Source organism: Talpa europaea (assembly GCF_964194135.1).
Source record: "Talpa europaea genome assembly, chromosome: 16".
In the NCBI taxonomy this organism is placed as follows: domain Eukaryota; kingdom Metazoa; phylum Chordata; class Mammalia; order Eulipotyphla; family Talpidae; genus Talpa; species Talpa europaea.
Genome location: NC_140084.1, coordinates 17,618,539 through 17,641,469, shown reverse-complemented (window position 1 = coordinate 17,641,469; position 22,931 = coordinate 17,618,539). Strand labels below are relative to the sequence as shown.

At 48.5% G+C, this 22,931-nt stretch overlaps 1 protein-coding gene across 1 annotated transcript in view; it reads left to right on the top strand.

The window, feature by feature from the left end:
* The window catches only part of LOC311185950 (polycystin-1-like protein 2), a gene marked incomplete at both ends in the record, with an annotated part of 85,622 nt that overhangs the window by 53,524 nt on the left and 9,167 nt on the right, over positions 1–22,931 (top strand). The window contains 12 exons of the mRNA XM_084256837.1: positions 526–725; positions 1,378–1,595; positions 2,135–2,348; positions 6,970–7,201; positions 8,106–8,310; positions 9,558–9,654; positions 12,377–12,514; positions 13,929–14,114; positions 15,611–15,938; positions 17,604–17,737; positions 19,246–19,373; positions 22,683–22,843. Of these exons, the coding sequence (XP_084112963.1) occupies positions 526–725; positions 1,378–1,595; positions 2,135–2,348; positions 6,970–7,201; positions 8,106–8,310; positions 9,558–9,654; positions 12,377–12,514; positions 13,929–14,114; positions 15,611–15,938; positions 17,604–17,737; positions 19,246–19,373; positions 22,683–22,843 (2,241 nt within the window). The remainder of the gene's footprint in view (positions 1–525; positions 726–1,377; positions 1,596–2,134; positions 2,349–6,969; positions 7,202–8,105; positions 8,311–9,557; positions 9,655–12,376; positions 12,515–13,928; positions 14,115–15,610; positions 15,939–17,603; positions 17,738–19,245; positions 19,374–22,682; positions 22,844–22,931) is intronic.

The window sequence follows — 22,931 nt, the reverse complement described above, 5'->3', positions numbered from 1 at the left end:
AAACATAAATGTGGGTACAGACCTACTCTCCTTCTAATTACGACAAATTATAGCCTAACTAATTATAATAAAATTATGGTAAAACAAATTATAATTATGTTAAATTATAGCAAAACTAATTCTAGCTACATTACTGCATTGAAATTATAACAAAAATAATCCTTGCTGACACAGATAATGAACACTCACCTGTATGCCAGTTTCTTTGCCAAATGTTTTGTGAAAATGCTCACTTCAGTCCTTTAGCAATCAGTGAAGCAGGTTTTGTTCTTAACCTCTTTTTACATCTGAGTAAACCGAGATGCAAAGAATAAAATAAGTTGCCTCGGGTCACAGTCAGAAGGGCAGCTCAGCATTTGAACCCAGCTCTGTCCAGAGTCCCCATTATTCACTCTAAGTGACACTGCTGTGACGAATGATAGAACTAAATCCCGCCCTCTCATCCCAGGACCAGCTCCAAGAGACCAGTCTCTCTTCGAGCCTGTGTCCCTAAACACCTGTCCCTCTCTCCCTGCCTGTCCACAGCCACCTGTTTCTCATGAAGACCTCCATGGGCTTCCAGGATGGACACATCTGGTACTCCATCTTCAGCTGCTCAGCTTGGAGCAACTTCACCCGCGTCCAGAGGGTGTCCTGCTGCTTCTCCCTGCTGCTCTGCACCATGCTGACCAACATCATGTTCTGGGGTGTCCCCAAGGACCCAGCTGAGCAAAAGATGGACTTGGGTAATTCCCTCTGCCATGGCAGTCAGGGCCAGTGTCTGGTAGACATGACCATCACTGGCTCAACAATGCCACACAACTCACAGGTGCCAAGATCACCTTTAGGCTCAAACATTCACTAGACAGTCATGCAGAAGTCAGAAACGCCATTATACTCATACTTAATGGCAGAGAAAGAATGCAGATTAAAATCAGAAAAGGGAAGAGGTGCAAGGACAGGGTCCAGGAGAGACCAGGGCCTTTCCAGTTGTTCCCTCCAAGGGAGCGACAGATAGTGCCAACTTCCGACAATGGTGTGTGACAACGTGCATGGAGAGCTGCCAACCACAGACACTTCCCTGAGCTCGGTGTCCAGAGTTTTTTCTGGAGTTCGTCATATTCATGGCTGTCCCCCTGCATGGATGACCTTGGCCTCCAGCCCCACCAGAGGGTAAAGAGATTCCATTTGGGCAGGGCCCCTGCCATAAATTACACGGTTAGCACAGACTGTCTAAGGTGAGTGTGGCCTAAGACCCCAAGGTGCACCCACCAGGCAGGACACCCCAAGGAAGCCAGTTAACCCTTTACTGTACAGCTACCTTCTAGAAGGGGTAGAGGGGACTGGGCTCTTGGGGACAGCCTCTCCTGTTGACATTTTCACCTCCCTCTGCTTCAGGTAAAATTGAATTCACTTGGCAGGAAGTGATGATTGGGCTGGAGAGTTCTCTCCTCATGTTCCCCATCAACTTCCTGATAGTTCAGATCTTTCGAAACACCCGTCCTCGGGCCATTAAGGAGCAGAACTCTGGGAAATTGGTCCAAGGGCCCCACAGCCTGGTCCCCTCACTGCAGTCTGTGGAAGATGACCTTCTGACAACTGAAGCGGTGACCAAGGTATGTCGATAACATTGCCAGTGTGGGGGTGCTCCAGCAGAGTGGGAGTGGAGGCAGGGATTTGGGGCCTGGAACCCCATGTTGACTGACAGCTCAGCCACCAAGATTCATGAACTATAATGCACACATGCATATATACATGCACATGCACACCCAACACATACAGAAACACACAAGCACACACATTACCTTGGCATCTACTATGTGGAAAACAATACACTTTCATTATGGAACTGAAGCACTCAACAGGCAAGTATGAGCACCTACTGTGACACACCTTGAGGCCAACAGCCTGGAATGCCTCAGCTCAAATCCTAAAGGGATTTTATGGATGACAAAAGAGAGGCTTGGAGAGATGCAACATCCCATATCAGTGGGCCAAGATGATGGTCCAGCCCCTGGGAGAATGTTCCTGACCCTTTTGCTGTCCCTTCACCAATTGGGCCCTTGGACCAATTTCCCAGTGTTCTGCTCCTTAGTGGCCCGAGGATGGGTGTTTCTGGCTCACATTCCTTTACCTCACCTGGACTGACTTGCAGGATGTGTGGAGACTCGTCAGTTCCCTGTTCAAAGCTCTGAAGGTGCCATCCCTTGCCCTGGACAGTGACTGCACAAACATGATGGACATCAACCAACTGCTGGCCTTGGTGGAAGATGTTTGTCTGCAGAATATGGCAGAGCAGATGTCCTTGGAGGAAGCCAAGTTGAGGGAGGACCCTTTAATACTCACTGTGAAGCCTGTGCAAGAAAAAGGTAAGTTCTGACACATTTGTGCCAAGAGAGGCAAGGAGAAGGCAGGTGGAGATAGTACTGAGGGCCTTGTCTATACACTTAGGGGTCAAGAAGTCTTCCCAAGGTCCCCCTCACCTCCTGCCAACACTCGCCACTTCTCCCTCTGTACTTCAGGCACTCGACTCTCCTCACCACCCCAAGTAGCTTCCCACAAAGGGTTTTCACACCTCCCAGTCCTTTTTGCTAGAAAGTTCTTTCTCTGCTCCTCACATGGCCAATGACTACTCAGCCTTCAGTCTTGACTGAAACACCCCTTCCTCCGGGAAGCAGCCCACACAGGGTCTTCAGTCTTGTGCTCTTTAGCCCTTAAACTTTCTTTACTTTCACACAGCTTGTGTGAAGAGCTGTTTAAAGTCTGGGACATGAACTCTGTGAGACAGCCCTCTTCTCAGCTGTCTCCTAGTGCCTGGCTGGGGAACACAGTTCATCTGCTAGCAACAAACATTCCTGGGATGACCTCAGCACAGGAGGTTATTATGGAATGCACAGAGCGAAGAGTCATTTTCTTCTCCGACATGTAACAAGAGGAGCATTGGCCAGACCGATAACTGGGAGCACTCAGTACAGCCCTTTCTGGGTAGTGGCTCTGCTGTTGACAGGCTGTGTGTGCTTGGACAGGTTACTTCTGTTCTCCAGGTCTCTGTTTCTTTTTCTGTGAAGTGTTAGGGGGTGCAAAGTGGAATCAGATATTCTTCCAAATGTGCAGGGCAGGAGACCAGATGATGGACCGGCAAGAGAGAAACATTAAATAACATTGAATTCTCAGGGCGAAGAAATTACTCTTTCAAGAGCATTTGCTTCCATTCTCTTTCAAGTAAGTCCAGGAGTCTCAGTTTGTTACTTCTGTGTCTTTATCACCTCTCTAACCTGTTTAGTGAGTAGCAAATCTAAACTCAAGAGTCTTTTGAAACAATATTCTGATAGTTTAGTGCCATTATTTCATGTTTATTAAGTTCTGTTTGCAACATTTGAATTAGTCTGACTCCCTCTTGCCCCTTTTCTTTCCATCTTCCACCCACATCAATGCTGCCAGTGGCTGAACCAGGCAGCTCAGTAGAACTTCCCCTAGGGGAATGTCCTGTCTACACTGCCCAACATGTCAGCCAATGGCCACATGGAGCTGCTAAGCACTTGAAAGGTGGCCAGTGTGTCTGAGGAACTGATTTTTAAGTTTTAGGATTCTTTTCTTTCTTTGTTCAGAAAAAAAAAATTGTTTTCATCAATGTAATTTAAATAGCTGCATGTGGCTGTGGCTGCCATATTGGATCCTGGGTTAAGAATACTGCCATATTTAACATACAAGGCTGGTTACTATCTATACCTTGTTCAGAACACACATCTGATGCACAGGATGGAATGTGAACTCATAACTCTTGGACCCACCTCTGAATTTTCTGGAATGAGACCAGGAATCTGCATTATTAACCAGTCACTTTTGTGACATATATGTACACTGAATGCTGTAAGTGTCTCAAGACAGTCTCAGCTCCTTACTATAGCACTCAAAGCCATCTTGGCCAGGCTGTGCTGACCCTGTGTTCTGGCCACCCTGGAGGAACTGCCCCCCCAAGGGCTGGGCATGGGTGCTCACGATAGTCACCCTGTAGGAGCTGTGCTCATGCCTCTACTGGACACTGGCCCTGAGCTAGAGCGCTTTGGCGTTCATTGTGTACACTTTAGACCTTGAAAACATGGAGCTGGCTAGGCCCTGGACTCTCCTAGTTGCAATGGCATCTGTGTAACTTTGGACAAGCAGCACAACCTTTCTGAGCCTTGAGTTCCACCCCCACAGCATGGAAATACTGATCCACCTAGTTCCTTGACTTGTTCCAACAATTGAATGAGATCATGAGACACGCCAGCCTGACACAAAGCAGGTATTCAGTGAGTGATATTATAGCTGGAAACATTGCCAGGACACTTTAAAACATAGGGTGTTGATGCTGGAACTGTCAGCTGAGGCTTCAGTGAGTGTGGTCCAAGAGGGAGAGGGAAGAGGCTTGAGTCAGAGGGAGGCAGAATTTTCCTTGCCCTGAGCCTTTACCAACGTGCCTGGAAGCCTGAGAGGCCACCCATTCTCCACCCTCTCGTGCTATCTTCTCATTCTCACTCACTTCTCACTGGTGACTAGCAAGGGACTGGAGGCCCTCCCTTTGCCATCTTTTGTGATCATTTTCATGCACCCCTGGCAAAGGTGAACCCTGGTCCAGACCCAGGTCCCTAGTACTCCAGGAGCAAGTATCCCTGGGTACCAGTCCCACCACTAGGGCCCAGGGATTCAGGCCTCATTCTGTCTGAGAGAGGCCATGCTTCCCTGAACAGGCAGGATAAGGAATAAGGGAAATGTCCACATTTGTTTTTTTCCCTGTAATGAGTATTACCTGTGTAATCTGAAGAATTACCTGTTTAAAAACAATTTTTTTCAGGAAGTTGAAATTTGAACAAGCCAACCATAGGAAAACATTTATGAGCTAATTGGGGGAAAACCTGATCAGTGATTGCCTGCGGGATGCTATTAAAGTGTTAGGGGGAAATGATGTCCTTAGCTAATCCCATACAGGCTTTGTGGACCCCACCCCCACTCCAGACTAAAGCCATCAAGACATTGGGAAAGACAAATCCCATCACCACCAAAGGGAGGGTGGCTGGGGTTGCTCTACAACAAAAGGATTATTGCTAACTTTTATTTGAAGATTGATAATGCCATTACGGTTCTGTTTTTCAAAGAGTCCTTACCTTCTGTGAAGCAGATTAAAAGAATCAGTGAGTGACATGGGATTAGAATTTGCTTCAAAATAACCCACATGGAGAAAGCTGGTGAGAAACATGGCCCATGGCCATGAGTTAGTAATTTGAATATGGGCATATGCTAACTTAGCTCAACATTCTATTTTAATAAATGACCACTTTTTCGTAATAAAAAATAAGTTAAAAACAACACACAAAAAGACATACCATCTTTGGCACAAGACAAACTTGAGTTCAAATTTAACAAAACTGAATTATTCATATTAAGATAACTGCTGATAACACTATGTACAGGGTTTGCTTTAAGGTATACCAGACAGAAAGTGATGGATGGTGGAGTTAGAGCTGAAACAAGGTTGGTGACTGTGGCAGCAAGGGGGAAGGTACATTTTTTTTTTTCTTCTCCTCTGTGTGAGGAAGTTTTGAGAAGTTCCTGACAAAAGGCTAGAGGAGGAACATTCAAGTCCTAATTGGCTACATTATCCTAGTACCCCATCTTTCTGAACCTTAGGTTTCTCATGGGTTGGCACGTCCTAAGTGCTGACACAAGCAAGCTGTTCCCAACAAAACCAAGGCTAAGTGGTTCAATTGATTTCAGATCTTAAAGTATGAGAGAAGAAAAATAACTAAACTTCTCTTCAAGGTTTGCTTTTACAGACAGTATCAGCAAATGACCCAGCCCCTGAGCAAAACAGACACAGCTAACACTGAACTGAGTAATGGAGGCAGGAATCTGTGAAAGCAGAGGGAGGGTGACCCAAGGCACAAGGCCCACCAACAGAAATGCAAAACTCCAGTTATCTGAAAAGATACCTCTGATCTCTCTTCATGCATGAACTTCCCTGTGACCAGCCAATGAACTTCAGCCAAGTCCACACTTCTTTACCCCTAACCTGCTTTTCAGCCCATACAATTTTACTTCTTTGTTTTCAACCCCAGTTCCCAGAACCTACATTACCTCATTTCCTTTCTTAATTGCAGAGGTAGATTTGAATTTACCTCTTTGCCAACCGATTGGCAATAAAGCCGATTTCTCTCCTCAAGCCCTGACATTGATGGAAGATAAGGTTAGAAACACTGGAAAGGAGGCGCCACAAGATCAGAAACTTGGCTCACACAATGCCAAGAGCTGGATGTGGGGGGTAGAAGGAATTAACAGCCATTAATCCAGCTATGGGAACTAGGATCCTTAGGCCCCAAAGCCTAGATCACAAAGCACAAGACCCAAGCAGGTATAAGACTATTGTAGGGGGTGTCAGGAGCACAGACCTGAGGTAAAGATGTGAAGATTGAGGGTGATTGTAAAAATCTGTCCCCTTTCAAATTCTACATAGTTTATTCAAAGTCAACAACAAACAAACCACAGTGAGCCCCTCCCTAAGGGAAGACTGTATCAGCACAATCTCTGCACTGACCAGGGGCAGCAGTCTTTCTGCCCATCTGTGCCTATGCAGGTGCTTCTCTTTGCCAACTCTGTCCCTCTGCAGGGCAGCAGCCTTCCTGCCTGCCTGTGACCTGTACCATGCAGGGTTTCGCGTCACTGACCTCCCTCAGCAGAGGCAGCTCTCCTCAAGGACGCCTGCCTACGACCATGCAGGCCTCTCTCTCAGCAAACCTGTCCCTGGGAAACTCACTGCAGGCTGCTGAAAGGTGAAACCTTTCCCGGAGTGAACCCAAGGACCCCCGCTCTCTGAACCCAACAACTCCAAAAACAACATCAACGTCGTGGGTGATCTATGCAGGAGGGAGAGCGACCCCTTTGCTCAATTGCACTGAGGTGGTCTGCTTTGTCGCTCTTCATCAACTGATGCTCTTTTTCTCCCTTATGCTCCAGAAAAAAGACAACTCGTCACCCCTGAGGAGGGCCTAAGTGACCCCTGGAAGGACAGTGTCTTTAGGAGGTGTCTCTACCTTCAGCTGGAGCATGTGGAGCAGCTCCTGAGGCTGGTGGGGCTCCATCAGGGCTTCTCCCAGAGCCAAAGCCACACCCGGGCCCTCAGGCAGCTGCAGACCCTGAAGGGCTGCCTGGGGGGACAAGGGGACACTCCACCCCTGGTTCACATCAGGTAATCCACTCTGCTGAGTATTGACTGGACTCCACAGCTGGGGGCCATGAGGACAAGGTATTTGGGGCCACTTAAAAGATTGTTCACAGCTCTCCCCAAGCAGGGCGGCTTCAGGATTCCAGTACAAAATCAGGGAGGAAGGCTTGGCCCTTTGTACATTACTTTACAGTTTATAGCCATTTTCACAGGGGCTCTTTCCTGTCCCTGTGCCCTTGGACAAATCCCTCAGCCTCTTTGAGGAGCAGCTTCCTGATCTGTGAAATGGGGATACTAATGCCTACCTCCTGATTCAGGCTTAAACCACGTGTAAGACAAGCAGTGAGATTTGAACAGAAAGGTTACTCAAGGACTCTAAGGAAATACTGATAATTGTTTCAGGTGTGATCACAGCACTATAATTCATTAAGAAAAATAACCATTTTTGAGATCTACTCTGCAGTCATTAGGGATGATTTCTATATTAAGTCTGGAAATTATTTTTACATATTCCAGGAAAAAAACAAAAGGGTGAGGATAGATAAATATGAGAAGGAGAGGGTGGATGTTGGAACTAGTTGATGAGGGTTCGTTGTGCTTGCTGATTTTTTTAGGATGAGAAATTTTCATAATAGCTTTTTAAGAATTATGTAGTATCAATCTTCTAAGCTTGTTGTGAGGAGTAACAGAGCCAGTCTGTATAATCAAGGTGGGACTGGCTCCTAGTAAGCACTGAATGAATGTGACCTTAGTAGAGTATGTATGTATCCCAAGCAGAATACAGGACAGCCCTTCAAGGTAGGTACAGATACAGAAAGAAGTTGAGGGTCTGAGAGGTCAAGGCCAAGTTCACACAGCCAGTGGGGTGGAGTGGGATTTGAATTTGAGCCCATAGGTGCCACCTGACTATATTCACCCTCTGTTGCAGCTCCCCTTGGGCAAGCAGGCCCCCTCGAGGCCTGCCCTGGTGGTGTGTCCTGGTGGGCTGGCTCTTGGTGGCGGCCACCAGCGGTGTGGCAGCCTTCTTCACCATGCTCTACGGCCTGCACTACGGGAGAGCCAGCTCCCTCCGGTGGCTCATCTCCATGGCTGTGTCCTTCATGGAGAGCGTGTTTGTCACCCAGCCGCTGAAGGTCAGGCCTCTCCTCTTCTCCACCCGTGCCTTCCCTCCTGCCAGCAGCCCTGTCTTTGGGTTTCAGCTGTTTCTTCCTTCATTCAGCCAACCTCCACAGACCACACCCTCTGGGCAGGCCCTGGGTTGCCAGGGTAGCCCCAGCTCTAGGATGTGCACTCTAGGTCCGATCCAGTGGCTCCCACAAAGGCTGGTTCAGCACCACACGACCAGCAGGAGGGTCCTTGGCACCTCTCATAGATGAGAAAGCCTGAGGTTAAGCTCACAAACAGCAGCCCTAGGAAAGCATGGTATTTCCTCAGTTCTAACATGCATTTCTTTGCGAGCTGTACCAGCAATATCCAGACTCTTTATCCTCTGGGGAAAAAAGATAAAAACCCAAGTCATTGAATCTGTGCATCGATTGGGAGATAGGCTCCAATTACTGAAGCATAAAATTATGGGAGAACAAGTCAGGTTCAAAGAAATACTGAGTCCCAGCCTGGAGCTGGGGGTCCAGCTCCCCTTGGAAGGGACCAGGAGGATGTGGCAGCTGCAGGCAAGAGGGGACGTTTACAATGAATCCTTACACCTATGAGACTGCACCTAACCCCACCCCCACTTGACCCTTTGGTTCCCCCCTTCTGCCCTGAACAGTCCTTAACAGAATTAACCCCTGAGACCACCCCAACTTAGTCTGTATATATTAAGAAGAAAGGGTGTGTCTTCAGCCTTTTTGTTCAGCAGCCAAGCCACAGAGCCCTAGTAAGCTTGTGCACTGTGGTCATGTCTGGGGATATGTCCTGAGAAACACACTGTAAGAAATTTCCTTGCTGTGTGAATGTCATTGATGGTGCAGCCGACACATACCTGGGCCATATATGGGGACCACCATTGTATACATGGTCCTCAGTTGCCTAAAACATCATTATGTGGTGCAAGACTGTATAGGAAGAGAGGGAGGACAGAGGGAGAAGGGGGGTGGGCATCAGCTGCTGGAGGTTGAAAGGGAGGTGAGAGAATGGCCTGTGGGCAGAGGGCAGCAGGTGGGGGGATGGCGTTCTCTGTCTGGTTGGTGGTCAGGTGCATGCATGCCTAACCCTCAACCTTCACCACCACGTGCCCTCTCTGTAAGCCATGGGTTGGTTTTCCATCTGGCTTCCCCAGGGCCTGGCTTCATGTCCAGGACACAGTGTGGCCCCAATCCTGCCCCCACTCAGGCCAGTAATTGATAGTGTCCAATTCAAGCTCATGGTGGATGTTTCCCAGGTGCTGGGGTTTGCTGCCTTCTTCGCACTGGTCTTGAAGAAAGTGGAGGATGAGGAGGAGCCTATGGGCCCCCTCCCAGGACATCTGCCCAGCACAGGTAATGGTGCTTCGGTGGAGGAGGGGCCTGGAACCTGATGAGGCTGAGAAAGTTCCAGAGCCCAGCCTCAGGTGTGGCCCTGGTCTGGGACTCTCTCTCCTCATCTGCCTTACGTCCCTGATTGGTGAAGCACCCCAAAGCATGCAGAAACAAATGACACCTTTGTTGTCCCTTGAGCAATCTTATTCCTTCCTTCAAGGCCTTCCAAGCAAAACCCCTGGCCAGAAGAGGCTCTTGGGGGTGTTGTTCTCCATGTAACACCCAGCAAGCAGCTGCCTTCTCTGAGTTTTGGGTCCCTGTCTTTAGAATGAAAACCAAAAAAGAACGCGCTTTCAGGTAGGCTGCAGAGTTGCTGCAAATGAGAGTTCCAGGACAGGGGTCTGCAAACTATGGCCAGAGATCTGAAGCCCACCACCTGGTTTTGTGCATGTTTACTGGACACAGCCATACTGACCTCTGTTGGAGGAGCCAGTGGCCAGCCCCCTTACCCCACCCACTTCTCACTTTCCAACCAAAACTCTTGAGGGTCCTGACAGTAAGCGAATTACAAAAAACAAACATGCAAATAGAACAGAAAAGACACCCTAATGGCAAATGCAGGGGTCCTGACTTCCATAGAGAACTACCAGGAACAACCTACCAAAGTCTGAGCACCTTCTCCACTGGGCAGCTCAGGCCCCTTCTCATGGGACTGTGGTCTTCCACTCCGGGCCAGAGTTTTGGCTTTGCAGATGCAAGAGGCCGATTAAAATCTTCTTCCCAAGACAAGTGCATAATTTTTCTCCGAAGAGACGCCACCAGGTCAATTAAATATTCATTCAATCATTCCTTTGGCCATGGAGTGCTTGCCATGCGCCAGGCAGTGCGAGGGCTTGGGAACACGATAACATCTACTCATTGTAAATGTACAATCCGTTGACTTCAGTACATTTATACAGCTGTCCAATCAGTGCCACAATGCAGATTCACAGTGGCTGCATCAGTCCCAGAAGGTTCTTTCTTGCCTATTTGAAGTCAGCCTACACTCCCCCTATCCAGAGGTGGAGGCACAGTACTGACTGGAAGGAATAGATTTCTGCCCTTGGGGAGACACATCACACAAGTAAATGCACAAGTAGACATGGAAGTGTGAACTGTAACAAGAATAGTGGCTGGGAAGGAGAGAGGGCAGCCTCCTAGCTGAGGTGGCACCTAAGCTGGCTCCTGGAAGAGGAGGGGAAGGAGGAGTGGTATGCTGGGCATGTGCAAAAGCCTTGAGGTAGGCCAGAGCTTGTCATTTTGTAGCAATGACTGAGAGTCTGGCTGAGGTAGGGAGTTTGGGGGTGGGGTAGGGTCCTAATGGTCCAAGATGAAGGCAGAGTGAGTGGCAAGTGAGAAACAGGTCAGGTAGGACCCTGCTGGATCTGGGTCAGTGTAGGATTTTGGAGTATTTTAAATAGGAGCAGCATGGTCTGCTTTGTGATTTTAGGAAGAATATTATGGCTGCTCTGGGAGACCAGGGGTATTAGGAGGCTAGTAGGAAGATGGCTCCCACAGGCCAGAGAAGACAGGACAGTGAGCAGAAGGGCATGGAGCCAAACACAGCTGAGGCAGTATCTTCCCATTAGAATAGCTAGAATGAAATCCGGTGATAACACCAAATGTTGACCAGGACGTGGAGAAACTGGAGTGTTTAGACAAAGCTGGTGAAATAGTATGCCACTGTGGAAAACAGTTTGCCACTTCCTTTCAAAACTAAAAGTGGACTTAGCACACATCTCAGCAGGTGAACCCTTGTGCAGTTATCTCAGAGAAATGAAGACCTACTTTCCTGCAGGAACTTGTCCACAAATGTTCATAGCAGCCTCTTTTGCAATCATCAGAAGGTATTTGCCACTGCTAGGAATCCACTCAAGAGAAATGAAAACATAGGTTCACAGGAACGCCAGCACAGGCACTCCACAGCAACATTATTCATCATCATGACACTAAAAACAACCCAGGTGTCCAAGATGGGTGAGTGGACAAACAAAATGCAGTACAGCCACGCAATGGAGTGTTGCTCCACACAAGGAGAACTGCCCGCTAACACACCATTGTGGGTGAGATCCAAAACGTGGCAGTGAGACATGTTTCCCAGGTATGAGAAACTATATACTGTGTGACTTCATTTACGTGGATTGAACAGAAAAGGAAAACCTGGGGAGGCAGAAAACAAAAGAATGATGTTGCAGACAGACTTCAATGGGACTTGAGGGAAACTTTGGGGGTGATGAAAAGGTCCTAAAACTGTGTCGTAGTGATATCTGCACAACTATATACTTACTAAAATGTCTGAATTATAGACTTCTGATGGGGACATTTATGAAAATTATTGCTCAAATAAGTGTTCTGGAAAAGGTGGTTATTTGGAATCAAACATGATTAGGACTTTGGAATACTAGTTTCCAACATATTCTTTCTGTCCAGGAGCACAGAAAGATGCATTCAGGAATCAGGAGAATGTCAGGGAGAGGAAGGTGTCTGTGCCCTCAGCATAAGGAGAATTCTCTGGATGGAAAAAGGGCAGAATTCCAGGCACCGGATGGCCTGGGCAGAGGCACGCAGGGTAACGCCAGGAAATGGCTTCCGAGGCAGAGACACCAAGGACTCGTACCTGATGAACAGGAGTCCTCTGGTTACAAATGCAGAGCCTGGTTTCACTGTCCATTTGAGAACTGACCTTATGTCCTTGTTTCTACAGACCCCTCTGCCTTGTTCCGAACCCGAAGAAACAGCAGACGGGACATCTACCAGCCGCCTCTGGCCGCTGACATTGAGAAGATGAAAAGCACCCACCGCAAGGAACAGAAAGCATTTGCCCTTATCAGAGAAATACTGGGTAGGCAGTAGGCTTACCCACAAGCCATCTTGCTGCTTCTCAGCACAGCCTTGAACAGACGAGGCGCAGCCTCTGATGAATCCACACGGCTCTGGTCCCTTTTCATAGTGAGGGACTAGCCCCAGCTTCTCTCCGGCAGTTAAACACCTTCAGGGGTTCCTCATGACCCTTTGGATAAAGTCCAACCTCGTGACTGTGGTTCCAGCTACCACAGGTCCCCTCCTTGGTGCCTTGAGTTGCACAGCTCCATGTCCCTGACCCCAAGCCTTTGCCTAGGCTGTGCCAACCAGTCAGCCTGTACCCCCTCCCACTTCTGCTTCTGGCTAAGTCCTCTAATTCTTGAATTCTCAGCCCAAAGCCTGCATTTGCAAACAGGCTTTTCTGGGTGGTCTGGCGAGCACCTTTCAAACCTCAGTGTATATGTATGTGTGTGTGTGGGGGGTTTCCCCACAGGTAGATTTGGGTAAAGTTGTTGAGCTAGGAGGTACCCTGAGAGGCATTGGAAGGGAGAGAAGCGGAGAAGGAAGCCAGTGGAAGGTTTGGTAATGAGTGGTCTGCAGTGGCCACGTGGGATCAGTCCTCGTGACCCAAGGGGGGCTTGTAATACATACCCCTGGGTTATCACCCTCCAGCCACGGGCAAGGGCTGCTTTCAAGGAGGGCACTGACCCAGCACTCCTTGCCTGCTCTCCACTGGCTGAGCTTGTGGCCAAAGCACAAAGCAGGAGGGCTGGGAGTTAGGGGAGCGGCAGGTGGAGAAGAAAGATGGCCCAGGGTGGCAGGTAGACACGTTATAGGGGATGCTGGTCCTGGGTCAGTCAGACTCTGTGACCAGAGAATCTGGTTCAGTAAGACTTGCATCCCCTAGCTGATTCTGATGTCCAGTCTCCTACACCAAACCCCTACACCTAAAGCACCTCAGCATCACCCTCACCCGTCTCCCACAGGACAGGTGAGTGCCATGAGGGCAGAGGACACAGCTGTCATTTCATTGCTCTCTCCTCAGCAGTGCAATATGGCAGAGGCCCCACTTTAAAAATATTCTAATTAAGAACCACTATACAACATGAACTCAGTGCAGGTACTATTTTAAGGATTTTATAAACATTAATTTGTTGTCTCGGTCATCACAATGCTGTGTGATAGAATTATCTCCATTTCACAGATGAGGAGGGTGATGTACAGAGGGATTAAGTCAGTCTGGAAGGGCACACAGGCAGGAAATGGCAGAGCCAGGATTTGAACTCAAGGGGCTTGTGGTCTGAGGACTTTACTCCTTTTCACTGGCCCTGGAGGGGTAAACAGCTGGTCTATAAGACCTGACCGTCCTGAATCTGAACATGACTCCATCGCCTGCCCTGGGCTAGCTGGCAGTCAGGGACCGTGTCTGACCAGGGGCTGACCTCCCTTCCCAGCGTACCTAGGCTGCCTGTGGATGCTGCTGCTGGTGGCCTACGGGCAGCGGGACCCCAGTGCCTACCACTTCAACAGACACCTGGAACGCAGCTTCACCCAGGGCTTTGCTGGCGTGCTGGGTTTCCGGGACTTCTTCACGTGGGCAAACACCACCCTCATGAACAACCTGTACAGTCATCACCCAGGTAGGTCCGTGAGCCTCAAGGCCCTGTGAGCAAACTACTTTCTAGGAACAGGTATGGGTCACTGTTAACATGCTCCTTAGAGAAAACCGATCACCCAGGGCCTCATGCTTTAAAGGCGAGCCCCTTGCAAGAACAAGGGAGCCTCCCCTCACCCTGGGATGCAGAGTGGAGCACTTACTACATGAGAGCTAACTAAGCAGGCAGCAGGGACCACTTGAGGGAAAGCAAGCCTGAAATACCATGTCATGTTCCTGGCACCACAAAGTATGCACCAGGCCTTGGTGGAGGGTAGGAGCTGAGGGCAGGTGAGAAACAAAGCAGAGACAAGGCCCAGATCGTCAAGGGTCTCGGATGAAGAGAAACCATTGAGAGCTTCTCCATGAGGCAGAAATGTCAGCAACCCTGGGGTGCAAGAGGGGCCATTCTGGAAGCATGTAGAAGTTGGAGTGTAGGGAGTTGGGATACCTAAAGAAATGATGGGGATAGAGGCCTCCCTGGTGGCCGAGGGGTTAAGTCTAAGTACTCCAACTGCTACAGTCTGAGTTCAATGCCCAACCAAGGAGCTAACCCACATATGACACAGCAGATCTCCTGTCTCATCTGCTGCTCAGCAGTGTATTTCAGTAAATCTGCCTGTTCTGCTCCCCACTCTCTCTGGTGAATCCTTTCATCCCCTGTACCTTTGGCCTATACTCCAGTTCTTCTACACATAAATAAATTAAAAAAAAAGAAAAAGAAATGATGGGGCTGACCCTCAATGGGGGGCAGAGGTGAGGGAGAGAAGAGGATGGAGAAGACAATGTGAAGAGGAAAAACTGATGGGCCTATGAGCCATTAGGATGTGTGATACCAAACGCTGGCCTCAGTTTCCCTCAGCCAATAAAAGGAAAGAGAGTTTGAAAAAAAGGAAAGTGGTTTGATTTGACAACAAGGAGGGCAGCACACTCAAGTCTGAAAGACCACAGTCCCGCTCTTTGGCAGGCTGCAGGGTTATTTATACAAAGGGAAAAAAGGGGGTGGGGGGAGATGGGCAAGGGTCTGCAAAGGGGAGGGAGGAAGGGGTCTGCATGGAGACAGGTGGGCACCAGCTTGCTTTTTCAACAACTGCTGTTTAACTCCATTTTCCTTGGAATGCGAGAAGACAAACCTGTTAAACAAGGGGGAAAATTGCAAGATATAGGGGGAAGACAAACCTGTTAATGCTTATCTGAGAGACCAGTCATTTGTAACTGTACCATGTGGACACTCTGGGCAAGGGCACTGCTAATCTCCAGGTGGTCACAGGAGATTGGGACACCCTTCCCCAAAAGCAGTTATGCAGGAGAAGACCAGGCCCAGCACGGGGAGGCGGTGAGGAACGTAACCTGTGATTGGCCATAAACTTGACTGTCTCTACGACAGAGACACTGAAGGTCACATGAACATCCAGGCCAAGGAGTCTGGCATACAAGATGACTTGGGTAGCTAGAATAACCCGCCCTGGTTTTTACCTTTAGGCTTTATCACTGATGGAAACTCCAAGCTGGTTGGCAGTGCACAGATTCGCCAAGTGAGGGTTCGTGGAAACTCCTGCTCTCTTGCTTGGCAGCTTCAGGATTCTCTTGATGGGTGCCATGCGCCATATTCCCTGGACGTTGAAGATATGTTAGACTACAGGGAAGGCTGGAATGCCTCCATCCTCAATGCCAGCAATGGCTTTTCCCAGGCTTGGCAGTACCAGAGCCAGCATCAGCGCCGAGGCTATCCCATCTGGGGCAAACTCTCAGTGTACCGGGGAGGCGGTTACGTGGTCCCCTTGGGGACTGATCGCAAGAGCACTTCAAGGTAAGGCCCATTTGATTTACGTGCAGTTGAGGAAAGCCATCTGTTAGAGCCCAGGTCTGACTGATGGGCACAGCATTCAAAGGAGGCCTGAACCAAGCTTGTTCAGGTCATTGAGGGGAGGGGCTGGGAGAGTCACAAGCCTTCAGGGCCTATTTCTACTCCCCTGGGAACTGTGCAATCCCAGAGTTGGAAGGGAAGTTTCTTTCCGGCATTCTCAGTATGGTGGTCTGGGGCTGGTAGCCTCTGCTGGAGCTGGTGCAAGAATGGAGACTCAGTACCACACAAAGCTGTCCAAACCCTGGCCAGCAGGATGGGTTCAGGCTGAACCTTCCCAAAAAGCATGTGGGCTCCAGGCTTTCCCCTACTCGTCTGCTCACAAGCTAGCCTGCTCCTGGTCATGGGTGTTTGCAGAAGATACAAGGTTCTGGGTCAGAGACAAAGGATCCTCTTATTCACAGCAAAAGCAGTGGCAGAGCTTATGGTGGTTTCAGTCAGGTCCCCAAATAGGGCCGTGGTAGATGGCCTCTTAGGCAGCGAGTTGTGTAACCAGAGACAAGCCCTGAGCTTGCAGCATTCACTGGTTTGGTAGCAACAGAGGCAAGACTGCTCTTTGTCTAAAGGAAAGTGTCACCTCACTGCTCAGGGTGCTCACTGCAAATACATTCCTGAGAAATGATCTGGGTAGAGCTGGTTAGGGCCATGCGTTTCTGGAATACCCCATAACAAAATGTAAGGACACAGCCTACCCCTCCCAGTATACTCTGGTCTCAGGCCTCTGTACCTGTGTAGCTTCAGGCTGATGGTGAACCTCAGTCTCCTCCAGTATTACTACAACACCCCGGTTGTTGTGTGGGCAGGATTCCCATCTGTCTTCAATAATCCCCAACTGAAAGCCAGGGATAGGAATTCAGGCCAGGCCAGGGAATGGACTATTTCAGAGGAAGAGGTATTTTCCTGCCAGTTGGAATAACTGACATTTTCTGCTTTTGTGGACCAAGCAGGATGCAGACTCAAAGGAAATGGGCCCATTATTATTGCTCTAAGTAATAAGAGCTATCAATACTACAAACATACACACACACATACGCATTTTCTCTTCTCAATGATGCTCAGGTGCTGGTGTTAACATCACTGTAGATGGAGAAAGGGAAACCCAGAGAAGTTATTAACTTGCCCACAGTGCACTCGGGATTTAAACCCAGCTCTTCAGGAAGAGGTCTCTTGTGAGCTGCCAGCCCAAGAGGACAGCTGCTGCCACTGCCTACTCCCTGACATTCTCTAACCCTGAGGCCCTCAAATGTGCAAAACATCCTAATCCCTTGAGACTCTTCAAAGCCCAGAGCCCTGGGTCCTGCCCACAAAGGTTCTGATCCAGGAGACCTGGGATGGGGCCTAAGAATCTGCATCTCTAACAAGTTTCCAGACTCTGTTGGTCTGGGGACCACACTTTGAGAACCTTTGCTCTGAAAGCAGAGTCTCAGGGAACAAGGCTTTGCAACATGGGTTGGGAAACCCACTCTTCCAGGAACAGCCCCAAAGGCCCTCTGCTACAGGGAGCAGACAGGAGCAGAGAGATAAGTTTCCACAAGAAACTCTGGCCTCCCCACTGGGCCAAGGCAGGGAGCCACTGGGATGACATGTCCCTCATCGCCCCTCTTCCCACAGAATTCTCCAGTATCTCTTTGACAACACCTGGCTGGACAGCCTGACCAGAGCTGTGTTTGTGGAATTCACTGTCTACAATGCCAATGTCAACTTGTTCTGCATCGTCACTCTGACCCTGGAGACCAGTGCCCTGGGTGGGCAGGCTTGCCGTGAACCCACCAGCAGTGTTTCAGAAGATGGAGACCTCTCTCTCCGGGCGAGAGCTCCTGACCCAGCTGGGTCCAAACACCCTAGGGCCAGAGTTCTGGGACAAATGGCTGTGTGGGAAATTGGGGGGTGGGGGTGGGTGTTGGTTTTCCATGCAGCTTTGTACCCCTGGGCACCCAAAGGCAAGACTTCAGGGCTGCCCCTCCCCCATAACTCTCCCTGGCCTTTTCTCCCAAATTATTCTGAAGGAAGCAGCTGGGGTCTGAAGTTAGCTCACATGAGTTTCCCACTCTCCAGGGGAATGGGGTAGAGGCTGGCAGCGAGGGAATGGAGAGGGGGCGACCTGTTAGAAGATACCTACACTTGAAATGGTATTTTACAACTAGTACCTCAAGCTCCAGTGAGAAGTGTATTTCACACCACAGTCTAACACATCCATGCACAAATATGCACAACTGAGACAAAAACTCCCCAAACAATATTTCCCTTAATTACATGTGATGTGCTGGTTTTGTGTTCGATTACATTTCTTCCTCCCCACTCCCTGCCCTTCCACAGCTTTTAACGCTCATCGCAATCTCTTCAAGATATTTACCTAAGGCCTCAACTAATAAGCAATTTGCCTAAAACTCAACCACCTCTCTTTGAAAAATCAAACATTTTTTTCAATATTACATTTTGTTATAAAAGTAATAGGCAGGTAGACGTTTTGGGGGTTTATGTTGTTGTATTTCAGAACTGTGTAAAGCACCACTTTCCACTGCTGAAAGTCTCTTTCAAATCTTTTTGGGCATTTAGTTGTATCTTTTTCTGTTCTGTTCCCCCCCTTTTTTTGGGTCATCTTTTTGGCTTTTTTAGACCTCAAACAACTTGTCCAAAGTCACATCTGATTCAAGTCTGTATTTCTAGAAATGAGAACTGTGGGCAGGCTTCAGACCTTGTTGATTCAGCAGCCCACTGACGTCAGCAAGAACTCAGCTGCTTGCATCTCTCCACTGCCAACCTTGTGGCTGGCTCTGTCTTCACAGGCAGTAGCCCTAACAGTCTACCTGGTTTTTAAAAAATCATGACAAGGCCTGAAAAAAGGGAAAAAGTCACACACATAGATGAAGAATGACTCAAAAGGTTGAATTTTAGGCATATTGGTCAATAGGGAAAGCGATCTTTAGTAAAATCTCTTTAGATGAAATGGATTTAAATGAGACAGTTTGCAGTGAGTTGCTGCGGCTGGAGGTGACTACAAATGATCATCCCCCAAAGCAGAGGGTATGAGGCAGGTCAGTCCCTGCAGTTCCCTGTCCTTCTGTCTCATTATCTCTGGGGTCCACCATGAGTCTCGTTCAGTTCCTCAGGGCTATGGGTCTGAATGATCTTTATCTGCCCTCCACCAACCAGTCATGGGAAGGACTTGAGTATGAGCCATCCAATGACCACAGAGTGGTAGCGCTAAGTGGGTGCGTGGCTAGGGATAAGTGGAATGTTCTCTGCTTCCCAGGAACCTTCTTTGCTCATGCAAACCTGCAGAGTCTACGCCTGTACCCCTTCACTAACGGCTGGCATCCCTTCCTGGTGGCTGCAGAGGTGGTCTACTTCCTGTTCCTCCTCTACTACATGACCGTGCAGGTGAGAGGGGAAGTGTGGCTCCCTGCAGAGGGGATGCAGGTGATGGTGTCTGCTTTCTGACCCCATCCTTCTTCCTCGGGGAGGGGACTAAAAGAGTGGGAGCTCCTGCTCCCTTGTTTGCCATGGCAACCTTTCAGGCCTTCTGCTAGCCCCGAGGGCACACCCAGATCAGGCACCCAACTTGGACACCTATCAGGAACTGAGACTCAGAGGGTGGTCCTTCCTGGGTGGGAAGGCGAGAGGAGAAAGGTTCCTGTCTCTGTTGAACTAAGACCCATTTTTTTCTGTTCAGCTGAGCCCAGGTGGGGTAGAGAAGAGGTGGTGTCCTCACAGCTGGGGGATTCTCCAAATGTAATTGTGGGAACTTCTAGCATCTTTTGTTCATACCTATGGTCCCTAAGAATCAGATAAAATCCTCTTTGCCACCTTTAGCAGCACAGTAACATGAGGACACAGATGTAGATGATGACGGCTTGAGGATGCTGGAAACTCATCTGAAACCTGACGTATACCCCACTGTTTCCTCCCCCCCACTTTAAAAATGCAAACCAGAGACCTTAAAGGGGCATGTTAGCCTCATCATCTACTCCAACCACCTCTTTATAAAGTCAGGATGATACTCAGAGTGCCTATTACATGGCAGGCACTGTGCTAAGAACCGCCCAAGGATATCTGTCCCTTAACAACACCAGGAGAAAGGGTCTGTTGGCTCCAATCCACAGAGTAGGAAGCTAAAGTCCAGAGGTGTTAAGTAGTTTACCCAAGGTCAGAATTTGAGTCCAGAAAGTCTGAGCCATGACCTTGATGCTCAACCTCTATGGCACACCAGAAGCCTCAGAAACTGGAATCCCAAAGCACCAATTCAAACCTAACAGTCAACAGTGATCGATTAGCACCTTGCTAAGAACATTTTACCCCTGCTTCTTCTTCTTTCCCCTCTTCCATTGCTCTCTGCCTGCAGCTATTTCAGAAAGCCTCTCCAAAACCCTCCAATCTTTCTCAAAACGCTGCTTGAGCATCTTAAAAGAAAACCTCCCCTTCTCTCCACTCCTTTCTATGTAAGGGACCTTAGCCTCTTACCAGCCAAACACTAGTAGTGGTGAGAAGGAAGAGGAAAAGGGAGGCAGAGAACACACAGGGGATCTTTTTATATAACCTGGGACATCTTTGGGGTCACAGAATTAAAAAAAAAAAAAAAACCCAAGTCTCTGACCAGTTCAGAAAACCTCTCCACAAAGACAAGAAATCTACTTTAAAAATAATTTAGGGCCTCCCTTGGTGGCGCAGGTGGTTGAGTGCAGCCCTGTGAAGCTATCTGCAGCCTCTGAGGCGCCGGTTCGATCCCAACTGGCCGGCGAGGGTCCCATATGGCGTGGCAGACCTCTCCTGTCTCACCCGCTACTCCCCTCAGCAGTGTATTTCTTCGGTCTGCTGTTCTGTTCCCCACTCTGTCTCTGGTGAATCCTCTCACCCTCCCATGCATCTGGCCTGTACCCAGGTTCTTGTATAAATAAATAAATAAATCTTTTAAAAAATTTTAAATAAATAAAAATAATTTTTAAAAAATTTTTAATTGTGGTCAGTACACGTAAGTTACCACTTTAACCACTGAAAATGCACAGTTCAATGGCCATAAGTTCATTTATATTGTTGTGCAACCGTCACCACCACCCAGCTCCAGAGCTTTTCTCCTCTTGCAAAACTGAAGCTGTGCCCATTAAACAACAAATCCCTCCTGCCCCCTAAGAAAACAACTTTCATTATTTGTTGAAAAAGCATGAAATCAGAATGTGATGTGCACCCCAGGCAATCTGCGAAAAAGATTGCAAAAACAGAAAGAAATCTCACCCTGGTAAAGGGCCAGGCAGATGCAGGCACCCTGGGAGGAAATGTGGGCTTGGCTCCAGGCCACAGCACTGAGCAAACATGGCAGTAAAGTGAGCCAGAGCCACACGAGTTGTCTGTCTTCCCAGTGCATATAAAACTATGTTCACACCCAACTGTCATCTAAGTGTGCAGTAACAGCATTTCATTATATCTTCAAACAAACAAACAGAACAAAAACACCAATGTGCATAACTCAACTCAAACAATACTTTATTGCTGAAAAATGCAAACCATCCTCTGAGCCTTGGCAAGTCTTCCTTGTTTTGCTGGAGGGTTTTGTGAAAAACTCACAATCTGTGAGTGCAATACAGTGATGCACAATAAAACGAAGTCTGCATGCAGACTGTGTTACACAGTCTTAAGTCTGTGTTACACAGGTCTTAAGGGAAAGGCAAACTAGTCCTTAAAAGACTTACTATGCCTTTGACCCACTGGTCCACCCCAAATTCACAGGGTTGGAGTCATTGTGTTCATCCTGTGTTTGCTCATCACCATCGCTGAAAGGAAAAATAAACGTCTTATTTGTTTACAACAAGATATAGGTTTGCATTTGGAGCCAGTGCAAAGTGAGGCCCCTACCCTCCCTGGGACACCCAGAGAGAAGGGCACGGTCTTCCTTGAAGATAACATTTCAAAGCAATGGCTCCCAGATCCCTGAGAAAGACATTTCTGAATTATAAAACCCGCAAGAGACTTGTTTAGTTTTTAAAAAGTTTTACACATAACTCAAAGGTACAGAGAAAGAAGACAGTTACAACTTTTCTAAGTAAATGCTCCATGACACGGAGGGGAGATCTTTTCCCTCATCTTCTTTCCCCCCACCCACTTTGCATCAGAGAGGATTACATAGTTTTCCTATTAGAAACTGCAGTTATTCTTAAAAAAAAAAAAAAGATTTATTTTATTTATTTATACATACAAGAACTGGGGTGGAGGCCAAAGATGCAGGGAGGGGAGGTGAGAGGATTCATCAGAGACAGAGCGGGGAGCAGAACAGGCAGAATGACTGAAATACACTGCTGAGGGGAGCAGTGGGCGAGACAAGAGAGGTCTGCTGTGCCATGTGGGTTAGTTCCCTGGCTGTGGATTGAACTGGTGCTGCAGTGGCTAAGGATAGCTTCATAGTGCTGCGACTCAATCCCTTATGCCACCTGGGAGACGTGCAGTTATTCTTATACAATTCCAAATGCCGCAGTTTGGGCGGTGGGAGCTGATGAGGTCGATGTACAAGATGGGAAGAGGCCCTGGCATTCTGTGCAAGTGGGACAGGGCTTGGGGAAGCCTACAAGGATCCAAAACCCTATGTAGCCAGAAGGCTATCCTGGATGGTGTGGGGAACCTCAGACCCCACAGGGATGCAGGGATTTGGGGGGCACCACAGTCTGGCCACAGCCTTTGTAGAACCTCTGATTCCTTTCCCAGGGCAGGCTCATGAGGAAGCAGAAGTGGTGTTATTTCTGCAACAAGTGGAATCTGCTGGAACTGGCCATCATCCTGGCCAGCTGGAGTGCCCTGGCGGTGTTTGTAAAGAGGGCCATACTGGCGAAGCGTGACATCCAGCGCTACCGGGACCACAGGGAGCAGTGAGTGACTTTGTAGCAGACCCCAATTCCCATCACTAAGCCTCCTTCTTCAGCTCTGTGAGGCCCAGGGGTCATGTGGAGGCTTTTA